This window comes from Gasterosteus aculeatus, chromosome 7 (genome assembly GCF_964276395.1).
Source record: "Gasterosteus aculeatus chromosome 7, fGasAcu3.hap1.1, whole genome shotgun sequence".
NCBI lineage: Eukaryota > Metazoa > Chordata > Actinopteri > Perciformes > Gasterosteidae > Gasterosteus > Gasterosteus aculeatus.
This window is the reverse complement of record NC_135694.1, coordinates 1,047,530-1,061,967: the sequence shown is the minus strand read 5'-3', so window position 1 is coordinate 1,061,967 and position 14,438 is coordinate 1,047,530. Positions and strand designations below refer to the sequence as shown.

The following is a 14,438-nucleotide window of genomic DNA, read 5'->3' as shown; positions in this document are numbered from 1 at the left end:
TGTGGTATTTCTACTTCCACTGAGGTAAATGATCCAAATAACTTGGATTTGTAGTTTTAAGGTAACAGCTGTCTTCCGGGCCGCCAGGCGGCGCTGCGTCAAGTCAGGCGCATTCACACAAGCAGTTAAATGCTCTTCAAAATAAAAGAGAACGGATTTTATTTATCGAGTTCAACGCATTAATAGGAATGAGGTACGACGGGCTTTTATAAAGAAACGTTTTCTAATTACAACGTGAGTCACAAAAGCGTTAATTTAGCAAAACAAGCTCTTTGCGAGAAGAGAATCGGCTTTTATTTCTTTGTAAAGTCGCCGGAAGTCTGACGCCCCATTAGCGCGAGCTTACCACCGGTCCGCTCAGGCCCAGTGAAAACAAAGCAGCGGTGGTCCTGATGCGTTTGTAAACATCCCTAAAAAAAGACAACCGGTAACTTTATAACAAAGTCAATCCCCCGCCGGGGGGGTCCGTCGTTATCGCATCGGCCTAACGGGTGGCTTTCGTCCCGGGGCCGTTGATGCTCTCTGCTCCCGTGGGTGTTGTTGTGTTCTCGGTGACGGTTGATAATGGAGACGGCTAACGGGCACCCGAAGCTAACGCTATGTAGCCTGCGAGCGGCGGAGGGCCGCGGCTGAAATCACCGGAGAAAGGCGACAAAGGGCAGTGGGCGGTGAAAGCTAAAGACACGCAGGTTTAACCCCCCTCCCACCCCCTCCCCCGGTCGGCGTGCGGGCGGCGGCATGGCGGAGTAGACGTCCGCGGCCGGTCGGGACTCGCTCCCCGTCGCCATGGCGCCGGGCTCGCTGGTGGCGGCCTGCCGCAGCCTGGCCCTCTCTACGTGGCTGCTCTCCTTCTGCTTCGTCCACCTGCTGTGCCTGGACTTCACCGTGGCCGAGCGGGAGGAGTGGTACACCGCCTTCGTCAACATCACCTACGTGGACCCCGCCACGTCGGAGCTGCGCACCGAGAAGACGGAGTGCGGCCGCTACGGGGAGCACTCGCCGAAGCGCGACGCCAAGGGGATGGCGGCGCTGCCGGTGGCGCCGCTCGACCGGCAGGCCTGCGACCCCAACGGCCGGTTCGCGGTGCCCGCGCGGGCCGGGGCCTGGGTGGCGCTGGTCGCCGGGGGCAACTGCACCTACGAGGACAAGATCCGCCACGCCACGGCCCAAAACGCCTCGGCGGTGGTCGTCTTCAACGTGGGCTCCTCCGTCGTCAACGAGACCATCACGATGGCTCATCCGGGTACCGTGAGACTCCTTACGCGTTACACGACTGCGATCGGTGGTTTTGACTTCAGGACACACGTACGTGTGACTGGGGGACATGCAAGAGTCAACCAAAAGCCCAGAGACGTATTTGTAAGCAGCAGTAGCAATAATCAGGAAACATTTATTACCGACACATGTCACACATAAGAACATTTGACTTGTCGGTTGGTGCAACAGTCAGTCAGCTGGTCTGTGTGTGGGGGGGTCATGGTCCTGAATCACATCCTCTTTTCTTCTGCTTCCTGGGTCTGACATGGACACGTTCTATGAATCTGATCTGATCGAATGTGACTCCCGATGCGATTATCAGCCCTTTTAAATGCTGTTTTGATTATTAGTTTGCTGGTTGCCTCCTGCGCCAACAACCGTATTCTAAACCGACTAACGTCGTCTGCCTGTGGCGCTAGAAATCACTTTATCGAGTTCCCGCTGACCTCTGTCTGTTGGCGTGACCACAAAGGAGGAGGAATGTGGGGACACAGCGGGTCGAACGCTTTAACCGTAGACATCAGCGTGAGAGGAGACGCAGCGTCCTCTGATCCTTCTACCAATGACCACAATCATCCCGGCCTCGTTATGTAATATAAGTAGTAGTGGTGTAATAATTCTGCTCGGTTACGTCATCTGGTTTGGACGCCACTCTCATCACCACGCCGGGGTTACGGTTTATTTTTAGAGCGCTTCCCTCTCCAGTGGGCGTAGTGATGACACGATATCCAAGCTGAATATAATGAGTTTGATTATTGGTTAACGGGGGGCAACACTTCGCAGCTCTTTACTGTTCGGTGCATTTTAAAGACAGGAAGTGCTGCTTCAACCCAGATGCACAATTCTAATGAAACCGTGTTTAGATGAGACGCTTTGTTCTCCCCCCCCCAGGTACGGGCGAGGTGGTCGCCATCATGATCCCGGAGCCCAAAGGCCGCGAGGTGGCCGCCCTGCTGGAGCGCAACGTGGCGGTCACCATGACGATCACCATCGGGACCAGGAACCTGCAGAAGTACGTGAGCAGGACGTCGGTGGTGTTCGTGTCCATCTCCTTCATCGTGCTGATGATCATCTCGCTGGCCTGGCTCGTCTTCTACTACATCCAGAGGTTCCGCTACGCCAACGCCCGAGACCGCAACCAGGTGAGCGCCGGCTCGCGGCCTCCGCGGGGTTCGCCTCGGTCATCGGGGGTTAGGGCGGCATTTCTGCAGGCAGCCGCGCGCGTGTATGTTCAGTACGGAAACAGAAACGTTAAGCAGATTAAGATGATTTATTCATTCATCTCTCTCCTCACAGCGTCGCCTCGGCGACGCGGCGAAGAAGGCCATCAGCAAGCTGCAGGTGCGCACCATCAGGAAGGGCGACCAGGAGACCGAGGCCGACTTCGACAACTGTGCCGTCTGCATCGAGGGCTACAAGGCCAACGACGTGGTGCGCATCCTGCCCTGCAGGTACACACACACACACACACACACACGGGGGAACAGGAAGCGGATGTTCAACCGTTAAAAGGACTAATACAGTGCAATGTCTTGCTTTGGACAGCTTGTTTTAAAAAAAATAATTAAATAATTTTCAAAGTAAATGGGATCCCTTTGAAGAAGCTGCTGATGAATATTCCTGATGTATTCATTGTAATTAGTTTATTCAGAAGTGGTGTTGTTGTTCTCTGCAGACACCTGTTTCATAAGAGCTGCGTGGACCCGTGGCTGCTGGACCACCGAACATGTCCAATGTGCAAGATGAACATCCTCAAAGCCCTCGGCATCGCTGTGAGTCCATCGCAGCCTTGATTTGGTGACGCGTTGAAAAGCTTCAACAAGCAGAGCAATGGATTTAATACTGAGAACAAACCAAAGGTTACTTCTGTTTGTCCAGAAAAGGAAAAGTCTTAACAATGGAAAAGGAGGGCAAAGCCTTGATTGACAGGTCTATAATAGACCATAAAGCAGTGGATACTTTGGGGCGGGGCTAAGCATTGATTGACAGGTCTATAATAGACCATACAACAGTGGATACTTTGGGGTGGGGCTAATTACACGCTAATTAAACTGCACCATTGCCCCTGCAGCTGAACGCCGACTGCCTGGACGACCTGCCGCTGGACTACGACCTGCCGCTGGGCGGTGTAGGGGGAGTGGGCGGAGTCGGGGCCCTGGCACTAGAGGCCAGCGACGGCACGCTGAGCGAGGGTGGCTCCTCCGTGGTGCTGGATCCCGGCGTGCGGCGGGTGGGACTCCCTCAGGACTACCAGGACCCCGACACCCTGAGGGACAGCCCGTTGACAGCCACCACAGACACACACACAGGTAGCGCACACACACACACACACACGTACCCGAGTACCCAAGTGCTGCACCAAGTGGGGTCTACGAGGCAAAACTCACATTAAACTTTGTTTTATTGGATCTTTTGTTACAGTAAACCAGGTGTTTTGCTTCATGGATTCAGAAGGGCACAAAAATACAAATGAAAGCATTTCTCTTATTATTTATTTTTTTACCCCCCAGGTGAACTCCAGCCGATGACCAGCAGCACCTCGGTGGCGTCCTTGGTCATCACGGTGGAAACGGGTCTCTCAGACGAGGAGGGGTCCATAGATCAGTGTCAGATGGGGGACAAGTCCTGAGAGGAGACCAACAGTACTGAACCTGAGCCCCCCCCCCCCCCTAAACGGGCAAATCGGGTTCAGGATTTTTACGTACTCGAGTGGACCTGAAGCTCCAGTGAACGACCCAACTGAAACCAACCCCTGGACCTGGTTCTAGTGTTTCTCTTTGGACCTGTGAGACACTGAGCCAAACTAAACTACCTTCTCTGCACCGCGGCAATGGGGCTCGAGACCAGCTCAAAACCAGGACCTAGACCCTGGGGGGTTTGCACATGGATTCATGTTGGCTCAAGGTGTGTGTTGGTTTTGCTCTGGACTTCAGGGTGTGACTTCATGATTGGTCTGCGAGATTGGATCCAGGACGTGTTCTCACAAGACTCTGGTCTTACTCTCAGTTCTACCGGGATGTAGGTTAGTCCACCTTTCTGGTTCTAGAAGTAGACTCCCTTACCTTCTTCTGGTTCCAACCCACAGCGACAGAAACGTCCACTCCAAAAGTTGTGGACTTTTGTCTCCTGATTTTGATGGTTGAATGGGATTCAAAGTGGGTCTCCTGAAGCTACATGCAACCCGTGAGAACATGAGGATGATCATGTGTTTCCTGGTCCTTCAAGGCACAACAAACTAAACCAGATCTGCTGGAGACGTGCTCACTTTCGGTCCTGGTCTGGGTTCCCTAGAGGAGACGATAACCAAGTTCTCATTTTCTCTTTCTGCCTGACTTTGTGTGTTTTCTGGTGTTTCTGTTAAAGCGGTGGACTCTGTACTACGCACAGTGTTTCTAGTATCTTTAAAGGCTCCTTTATCTCTAGAGTACACTGGTACTGACCGTATTCACTTTGGGTTCCCTCTGTGCGTCTCGGAGAACAGGTTATGATATAAAGTATGTGAAGCACTACAGTGTTCCTGTATTTACACTTTTTTTTAGAATCGTAGTGTTGCGCCAATATTAAACGCTTCTATTAATGTACGTTTTTGTTAGCTTTACATTTCAAGCCGCCTCTCCGCAATGCTAGCGATGTACGTAGCGATCGCTCACACCACCGAGAGGTGGACAAATAAAGTCCACTCAATGCCGTCAAGTGTTAGTCGAGACTTCAGTTTGAGCCTCTACGTGTAAAATAAGGCTCCACCAGTTGCTCCGGATCGTTGGACGGAAGCCGCGTTGGAGCGTCATACCGCGGAACTTCCCGGACTGCCAGAGGGACGTTTGCGAGTTCGGCAACAAACCAGAAAATCCTCCGAATGGTTGAAGGCCAGATTGACGGATCGGACGCCGTAATCGGGCGATACAGTCGGGTCGTCATTGTGCAATGTAGTCAGGCCTCGTAATCGACCGCTCTGATTCATCGTAAGTAGCAATCAGAAGCTGTAATCGGGCAAAGTCGGGCTTCATGGTGGTGTTCTAGTGCCCTGTAACCGGGCAGTAGGTCCTAATCCGGCATTGTGTTCTGCAGTTTTGGGTAAAGCGTTAAAGCCGTGACGTAGGAACCCTGTTGTTAGCGTGGCCTTGTTTGTTTCATCGTCCCACCACCACCACGGCCTCATGCTGCCTTTCAGTAAAAACCCTTTAACCTTTTGAACCCTGACAATCAAGAACCGACCATCACTCACTAGTCCGGCATTTCTCCTCCGATCTTTAGCGAATCCTAATATGCGTTTTCTAAACGTTAGAAACTCCGCGTAGGGAATGTGTCCTTGCCTCAAGTGAAGGAGTTCAGGTACTTGGGGTCTTGTTTGTCAGTGAGGGGGAGATGGAGTGTGTTGCACTTGCTTTACCACATCGTTGAGACGAAAAGAACTGCGCCAGAAGACAAAGCTCCCAATCTACCTTTGGTCACGGCGGATGGGTCATGACCAAAAGAACTAGGTCACGGGTACAAGCGGCCGAAATGGGTTCCCTTAGGAGGGGGGCTGGCGTCTCCCTCTGAGATAGTGGGAGGGGCTCTCCTTTAGGGCAAAGGGGCCAGTTGAGCGGGTTGGGGCATCTGGTGAGGCGGGAGGATGGACCTCCCCAGGGCTGGCTGGGAAGAAGACCCAGGCCGGTGTGGAGGGATCTGGGGACGCCTTTGGAACCCCTCAAAGCTGCTCGATGTGGCCCAAAAGGGACGTTTGTTTGTGCCCTGCTGGGACGTGGAAGTCCTCTGTCAGACGTTCGCATGCTCCCCTGCTTCAGTGAGGCGCCATGAGAGATACAGATTGTCGTCTATTTTGATAACAGAGGAGACGTTTTTATTTTTGTAACAAAGACACCGAGCAGCAACGACTGAATTCCTTCTAAGTTACCAAGTTCACTTGTTAAAGGTGGAGAACCAACGCTGTGGTGTGTAGAGAACAATGAATAAGTAGGATCAGGATCCTTTTTATCTTGTTCCTCTGGTAGAGACTGAGGCTGGTCTGGCATGGACCCCCCCCCCCCCTCCTCCACCCTAAGTACCGTAGCGTATCCGAAGCCAAGTTTTAAAGTTTGCTATGTGCGTCAGCGTTTAATATATCTGTTAATAAGTCATTAGACGGTGGAAAGGTTCAAAGTGGAACCAATGTTTTTCTTTGATGTGTTCCCATTGTCCGTTGACTGAACGGACCCCCGTGTCACTGCCAGTAATGACGTCCGGTTGGTTTCTCCCGGTCCCGTCTCTTCTCGCGGCCCATTGGCTGTTTTCATTGGTTGCTTGGCCTCTTTTTGTCGATGTACTTTAACTCCTCTGGAAGGTTCTGGAAAACAACTCAACTGTCTATTGTTCTCGTTGCTGTTCCTTTGTTCCCTACTTTTAAACTCCCATTTTTACTTGTTTTCCATCAAGATATCTATGTTTCTAAAAAATTGTGGACGGATTGGCCAGACTGCTGCAGACGAAATTGTGTCAAATTTGTGTGAATAGGATTGAGAAAAGCATCTGGAAGATGTTTCCTTGTCCAGATTAAACTTCTGTGATCAACTGCCAAATATTGTGCCACGATTTGTAGTTTGTGTCAATCGCTAGTTGTGTGATTGTACTGGGATTATACATTTTGACCTTACTTATCATTTTTAACTGCGCAGCGCTGACTTTTATTTTTTACTTGACACAAAGCGGCAAAAGGAGAAAAGGTTTCCAGATCCCTCCAGAGACACCGTGCAAGTCGAGACCATCCCGTGCATCTCCAGCCTCTGCTACCATGACAACAGGGTGTGATGAAGTGTGTGTGTGTGTGTGTGTGTGTGTGTGTGTTTCTAGGATGTGTGTGTGGTAGTCCTAGACACGCAAACACAAAGTTTACACACACACACACAGGTGTAAATATGAGGCGGCGGCGGCGGCGTGACGCCATGTTGTTTCTGTGTTTCAATTGTTGCACGTGTTCTCATTCAGGACAGAATTTAAATAAAAATGTGAATTCAAGTTTTGGTTTGTCATCTTTAAAACTTGGTTGGGATTTGTACTGTTTCTTTTTCCCCAATAATGAAAATGTTATTACAGTCGAACAATTCTGCTTGTCTGTACTTTATAAACCTCTGGATTTGTGTTTTCTTAGTGAAAATATATATTTTCCAAAACCAATGATTTAAAGCTCTAAATTTCCGGCATCTGGTGGTCTTAACATCCAATCAGGACGCCGTAATAATACTTTAAAATGTATGTAAGAGGTGAAGAAAGTACAACCGGATATTGACATAACCCAAAATGATTCACGTTGGTTTGTTCTTTTTTTTATTGTGTAACCCGGATAAAACACCACAGTTTAGTGTGAAGCTTAGTGAAGAACATACAATGATTGAAAGATTGAGGACACAAAAGGTACACAAACGCGTCACTAAAGCGCCACCGAACGTCTACATCAAGTACTGATTATCTCCATTAGTAACAAACCTCTAGCAGGAAGCTGTGAACCAACGGAACATCTCTATATTACATTAGTATGTTAACAGAACGGTAACCCACGCACTAGTCTTTGACCAACGCTAACATTAGCATACAACGGTAGCCCGCTCGCTACAGTCCGCTGTGCTAATTTGACGTTAGCATGTAACAGAACGGTAGCCCGCTCGCTACACTCTGCTGTGCTAGCGGTAACGTTAGCATGTAACGAACTGGTCACCCGCCTGCTACAGTGACATTAGCACGGTTAAATGAAAGTATCACGTCTAAAGGAGTCTTATTGGTGGTCTTTTTTTAAGTTAATGCCACCACAAATGTTACAAATTGAAGCTAATCAAAGTTAGCTAAAAAAACGTTTGATTTTGACTTATTTGGTAGAAAAATGTTAGTTACAATTTTGACTTGTGATTTACGATTGCATCTTGTGGTTATATCTTATGATTGTGGAACCAGAATATAATATATTAAGTATTTAAGAATTGTAACTTATTTTAACTAATGATGTTTTGTCATAGTATTTAATGTAGACCCTCTTTAGGGGGCAGGTTTGGGGCTACTAGTCTTCTGTAGCTGCACTTTGGGGGTTTGTTAGGTGTAGAAACCGGAAGTGAAATTAAATATTCTTCGAGTTTTTGTATTGACTCAGTTTCCATTTTCTCCGAGCTCCTTTTCATTTGTAATGGTCTGAAAACAGAGAGGAAATGTTTTGCGGGTCAGAAGTGAGTAAACGTGAGTAAACGGCAGGTTGATGTTTGAAATAACATTTTACCTCCAGACTTCATTGTGTGAAAGAGTTGGAGCTGTAAAGAAAGGGATAAGGGAACAATTTCAGATAAATTAAACTTGCTCTCTGGATGCCATAATGAGATATAGTTCTTATTTATTTACCTCCCGGTTTCTCTTCTGGCTTCAGCAAACTTGTGTCTCAACAGGAAAGAGGCCACAGCGTCGGCCACCTGAGCAAATATTCAGTTTTCTCAATTTAAGAAACTCTAACTAACTAAATGTCATTAATTAATCATGTATCTGGAATGGCGTTTTATCCTAAATGCACTAAAAAAGTCTAAATGTCAAATATGTCATCTTAGCATTATACTACAGAAAGTGGTGAGTAAAGTATCAATTTCAGAATATATATTATATTCAGAATTTATTTGTATGTAGTAATAGTTTTCTTACTTTTTCTGGCCTGTTTTCCTGCACTGCGTGTCCACAAGGGGGCAGCACCTGCATCATGAATCTACCTGGAGACACAGCAGGAGACACGTAAACACACATCCCTCTGATGCTGGTTAACCACACACACACACACACACACACACACACACACACACACAGACACACACACACACACTCTCCTGGGCTGTCACTTCCAGCTTGGTTGTTGACTGACAGGAGCAGCTGCCTCTGGAGAGGATCTGCCGCCTCAAGATGTGTGTGTGTGTGTGTGTGTGTGTCTGTGTACACCTGAGTGTGAGTGTGTGTGTCCTCAGAGAGGTCTGTGCAGCAGTGAAGCCGCCCACCACCTTTACCTCACAGTTATTGTGGAAACACAGTGTGAAAAGAATGTCAAGTATTCCCAGTACCAGAGTGTCTCTCTGCAAGTGGCATTTTGTCTCTACGAGACTACATTTCCCATCAGCCCCAGTTACCCAGTTACAGAATATTAAGGGTGATAGTTGTCTTTTTTTGTTTGTTCTCGCTTTGTCCTGATGGAAAGTAAAGGAAGAAGTGTTCAGATAATTTACTTTAGTGAAAGTACCAATAGTGAAAATACTACTTTTAATAAGAGTACTACTCTTAATAAGAGTAAGACTACTTGCTGAGCATCCCTCACTTCTCTCTTCCATTTGTTACAAAGTACTTCCAGTAATCTAGTCAGTAGTCAGCGTCTCACCTTGCATCTGCCCAATGGTCAGATTTCTATCCAGCCGGTCGATTCCTGCAAACAGAAGCAGCTTACTGCTTATTCTTAATATAAAAAAAACACTTTTAAAGGCTAAATATATAAAAATGTAGAACTTTTGCCATAAAAAGGATCTTTCCAAAAACCCACCGGCCAATAGCAGGAGTTTGGGCAGGTTGCAAGCCAGGAAGAGGTTGGAGGTTCCTCTAAACCAGCCGTCCCAATACTTCTCTGACTTGGAGAGGTCTATGCGCCACACGTAGACCACCTGACCCTGACAGACACGCAACCATCAATCATCTCCATGGCAACACAGCCAAAGACAACTTAATGAATTTAGTGGTTGAAAGTTGGCGGAAGTCAATGGATTCACATAAAGTACTTTGATGTGCGAGTGTGTTTCGTTTTTGGGGGATTAATGAAAGTCAACGGAAGTAATGTTTGAAGTGTTTGTGTTAGTATGTGTAATTGGTTGCCAATGTGAATGGCATGTTTGTGTATAAGCATTTGTGTGTTTACTTTTAATGGTGCGTTTGAATGTGTCCATAATGAATGTAAGTCAATGGAAAGGCTTAAGGTCTCCCATCACTTACATCATCCTACTGTGGTTATAAAGATATGTTACATTCTTGAAAGCATGGAACACATCACACACAGGCTGACGTCATGGTTACTACATGTGAAAGCTGATTACTTGATAATAAATGCAAGTCAATGACACACACAGACAGGCATTAACAAAGCAACTAACATACGTTTTGAGTAATTTCACTCACTTTGTTATCTACTAAAACAAACGATGTTAGCATCCGTTAGCGCATACAATGGAAGTGACTTCTTTGTTAGCTTCTGTTGTACCGCCTCAGTGTCTCTCCTTTACCCACAGTGCTCTAGCTGAGGTTTACCTCCGAGGTGGCGTTTTCTTTCTCGCCGCTGTGATCGCGGGACTCTGCGTTGTGCTCGACGACCTCGTCGGTCACCGGGCCGGGCTTCTCCGTCGGGCCGGCCTTCTCCGCCAGGCTGGCCTTCTCCATCGCCTCAGCTTCCTCCACCCCACATCTCAACAGATAAAGATAAAGATAAAAGTCACCAGGAAATGATCCACTTATATCTTCCTAGTTTTTCCATTATTCATAATCTATTTTGTATTGAAAAAACATGATAAAGCATCAGCCAATCAACATGGAGGTCCCTCCTCTAACGGGCCAATCAGAGCCAGCCTACCTCTTGATCTGACCAACCATGGAGACTCGGGCTGATTCCAGGTTGGTAATTTGCCCGCTACCGACGCTGAAAACAGGAAAGCAGTTCTGTTAGCGATTGACTGTGAGCAGCTTTAAGCGCAGAGGTGTTTCTGGACTTAACAATACATTTAAAATGGTAAAATGCAGGTCTTTAGATAGAGAATTGGTCTCAACGCTGTTCTTAATTGTTTATAACGCTCCTTTCTTTATGTTCGGATGTTTAAAAGGTTTTTATGTGAAGTACTTTGAATTTCCCTGTTGTTGAAATATGCTACAAATAAGATTACTTTGCCTTCTGTTTGTCTCCGGCGGATCGGGACAACGTCAGCTACGGTTACCGCCAAAATTAGCCAATGGCGGAATATGCAGAAGTGAAACTATTTTTTACATTGGATCAAACGTTGCTGTATCGAGTTCTCTTTATACTTCAATGTCAAAAAACAAGATGTCGACGGCCGAAATATCAAAGTTAAGGCTTCAAAACTGACCGATGGGTGACGCCCAGAATAAGAACGCCCGCCTCCTTCATGCAGTCTGTTATCATGACGTAGTCAGATCCAGCGTCTGCAGTGTTTCGCGGGTTAACTGAACTGTTGCTGCTATTGCCAACAGTTTATTTTGCCAAGTCAGCTGCTCAGTTTTTCCTCTCTTGGGTTTTTGTTTGGCAGCTGGCACACGGCATTAGGCGCATTTGAACTTTTTGAACTTTTTTTCGATCAGCTAGATGTTCCGGCCATTGGAGAGATGCATACGTGTGGTGGAGCTCTAATACTCGCCTCCACTCTATAGCGTGGTCCATGGACTTGAAGGACTTGGGTCTTGCTTTCAGAAAGGTCTGCATGTTGTGGAGGGCCTCCGTCGCGCTGCCTGCGGCGGGAAAAGACGACGAGTGAGGAAGATACTCGTGAACATGGCAAACTTTTAAAAAAAGTGAACTCTCACCTTCCACCACGTCTATCGCCACCAGGCCCACGGTGCTCGGCAGCAGCATGTTGCTGGCTGCATGCACCGCGATGGCCCCGCCTACACCGTGGCCAATCAAGACAATGGGGGGAGGGGTCTGACCGTAGCAGGCTCCGATCACATTGGCTACATCACTGAGGGGGGGGCGGGGCAAACGGTATCAGATGGTTGTAATGGCGCGTTTGGTTGTGTAGTTGTGCTGTGTTTGTGCATCGGGTGCTGTTACCTGGACATGGCGTGAGTAGAGTAGTCGTCTGATTGGCGGACCAAGGTTCCACCTTAACAGAGATTTTATTTAGCAAAGCAAGGGGACAGTCCCTATTTATTGAGAAGCAGGTTATTTAAGTAATTTAACAAAAAAGTAAAGTAAATATATTTGTTTTTGTGCAAACCGTGGCGGTTCTAGACCATTTTAAAAGGGGGCCCACGTTGGTGGCAAATGCAATTTTTAAGCACTAAATATATAAACGACAACACAACTATTAAAATTCAACACCATCCTTTTATGTTTGTTTCTTAATAGACATAAAACAAAACAACATGACACAATATCGTAATGGTAAATTGCATGTACGTTGGAACCATTATTCACATCTCCTGTGATCTATTTCTGTTGCCTCACCGTGACCCCGGAGATCCATGGCGAGGACCCGGCAGGTCACTCTGCTGGCGATCGCCGTCTGCAACGCAGAGAACCAGGTTGTGACCTGGACTCAGAATGCAGCCGGCAGCAACGGATGGTCTGGCTTCGAAGGGACCCGCCGGCGGTACCAGGTACTCACGGTGAAGACAGCCCAGGACAGAGCCGAGTGGCCTCCCCCGTGAAGCAGAACCAGCAGCGGCCCGTCGTGTCCGGCCTTGTAGATCCTGTAGACGTCCCCGTCGTCGGCCGTCCCCACTCTCACGTCCTCCATCTGGTCAAAATACTCCCGCCACGACACCGGAGAGTAGTCCGGCTTCCCGCCAAACTCCCTGTTTGACATGCAGGCACACAGAAGCACGAGGATGTGCACTTCTCGTAAGAATACAGACTTTTCTCTATGTAGGAATCTACTGAAGAAGAATAGCTAGTTTAGCTAGCTAAATGCTACTTTGGCCAGCCTGCAAGATCTCTGTTAGCTAGGCTAACACCGCTCGTTCTCTGAGGCTAACTAGCTAAACCATAACTGCGAGTGGCTGTTGGCATAATGCTCTTTGAGCGCTATGAAATCCAAGTATTCCAGGAGACTGTAACTGTTTCCATATAAACCAACAACGACAGCGTTCTTGTGATGAGGTTGTGTGGTGGATCCTTCAAGAACCAGTTGAGCAGATTAGCTAAATGCCAATTTGGCCGTAATTATTCAAAGTCATTAGATTGTTTTTGAGTTGGTAGCAGAGCAGGATTTTACCTTCTTTCTGTTGATTTTAATAAACATTGATCTAGAATTCTCTCTTGAAATTTGTTTTGAATTTCTATATTAAAGAGGATTGTAACTTCTTCAATACAAACAAGGAGCTAGCAGCTAATATTGTAGATTCTGTTATGTGGCCGGCTAATAGATCACCAGCTTTTCCTTCTAAGAAAGAAAAAGCATCGTCAGCTAGGCTAACTAGCAAACCCTTAATTGTTTGTAGAGTATATTCGTCCCCTTGTGTGAATAAACTCTGCTAGCTTCTTTAAATGAACTAGCTGCTCCGGAGGTCTGTGGATGACGCAGCTTTTCCTTCCAAAACAAGTTGTAGTACATTAGCTCAAGTTTCCTCTCCATCACGTCTTCCGGCTTTGCAGACCTAGTGGACAAACAACATAAAATGTCTAAGTTCAGCGTCAAAACTTTTCTAAATCTGAGTGATTAAAAGTAAGAAAGGTAGAACGTTATTTTAATTTATAATAATAATAATAAAAAGAGAAATCATTGCTAAAGAAACTGTAACTTTAGATTTACGATAACTCAATATTTACGGTTCAACTCGGTTCAATTTACGGCTCAATTCCTTCTGCACTTAAAGTATGAATTATTTAAAACTATTTCACATGAAGATGAATCTGCTGTTTTTCTGGTAAAATAGGAATAATTGAAAGACTAGAACTAAAAAATTTATATTATATTATTATAGCATATTGGTCGTGGCTTTACATCAAAACATGACAATGTAAATCTACATTGCTGGTGTTGCATTCATAATTATATTCATGCTTCAATCTGCTTATAAACTGAGTCTCTTGTGAGGGCGGTTACTCATTTTAAAAGGTTTCTCAGAAGTTACATAGAAGTGACTTACTGCTCGGTATCGAAGGTCTCCTCCAACATGCTGCGTCGCGGACGGAAACACTGGTTATCTTTTCAATGTGTATTTCTGTGAATTGTGCGTCTTTGAGGCAATTAAGCAAGTTTCCCTTAAAAAGCAGCTTCCTGTCCGCTTAGTCTCAAATCCATCAACCAAATAGGAGCACTGAGAGCCTCTATGAGAATAAACAAAGATCTATACGACAAACAGAGAGTCAGCTGTGGATGTCGGCCAGCATCGCAGTGTCGGTTCCTATTGGCTGAGAGAGACAAGTGTTCAAAGAGGCTTCAGTTACTCAGCAACCGCACCTCTCAGATTATACATTT

General features: G+C 46.8%; 2 protein-coding genes across 2 annotated transcripts; one reads left to right on the top strand and one right to left on the bottom strand.

Moving 5' to 3' along the window:
- Nucleotides 1-248: 248 nt before the first annotated feature.
- Nucleotides 249-7,251, top strand: rnf150b (ring finger protein 150b). The gene is made up of 6 exons (XM_078106072.1): nucleotides 249-1,243; nucleotides 2,149-2,399; nucleotides 2,554-2,708; nucleotides 2,933-3,029; nucleotides 3,329-3,566; nucleotides 3,768-7,251. The coding sequence occupies exons 1-6, from the start codon at nucleotides 787-789 to the stop codon at nucleotides 3,884-3,886; spliced, it is 1,317 nt and encodes a 438-aa protein (XP_077962198.1). The 5' UTR covers nucleotides 249-786; the 3' UTR covers nucleotides 3,887-7,251.
- A 292-nt stretch (nucleotides 7,252-7,543) lies between these two features.
- On the bottom strand, nucleotides 7,544-14,375 carry LOC120821725 (protein phosphatase methylesterase 1). The gene is made up of 15 exons (XM_040180667.2): nucleotides 14,107-14,375; nucleotides 13,570-13,614; nucleotides 12,624-12,813; nucleotides 12,464-12,521; nucleotides 12,068-12,119; nucleotides 11,821-11,975; nucleotides 11,655-11,745; nucleotides 10,859-10,924; nucleotides 10,540-10,693; nucleotides 9,785-9,908; nucleotides 9,626-9,670; nucleotides 8,908-8,972; nucleotides 8,617-8,684; nucleotides 8,498-8,528; nucleotides 7,544-8,412 (listed from the first exon to the last, which is right to left on the bottom strand). The coding sequence occupies exons 1-14, from the start codon at nucleotides 14,133-14,135 to the stop codon at nucleotides 8,507-8,509; spliced, it is 1,164 nt and encodes a 387-aa protein (XP_040036601.1). The 5' UTR covers nucleotides 14,136-14,375; the 3' UTR covers nucleotides 7,544-8,412; nucleotides 8,498-8,506.
- Nucleotides 14,376-14,438: the final 63 nt, after the last annotated feature.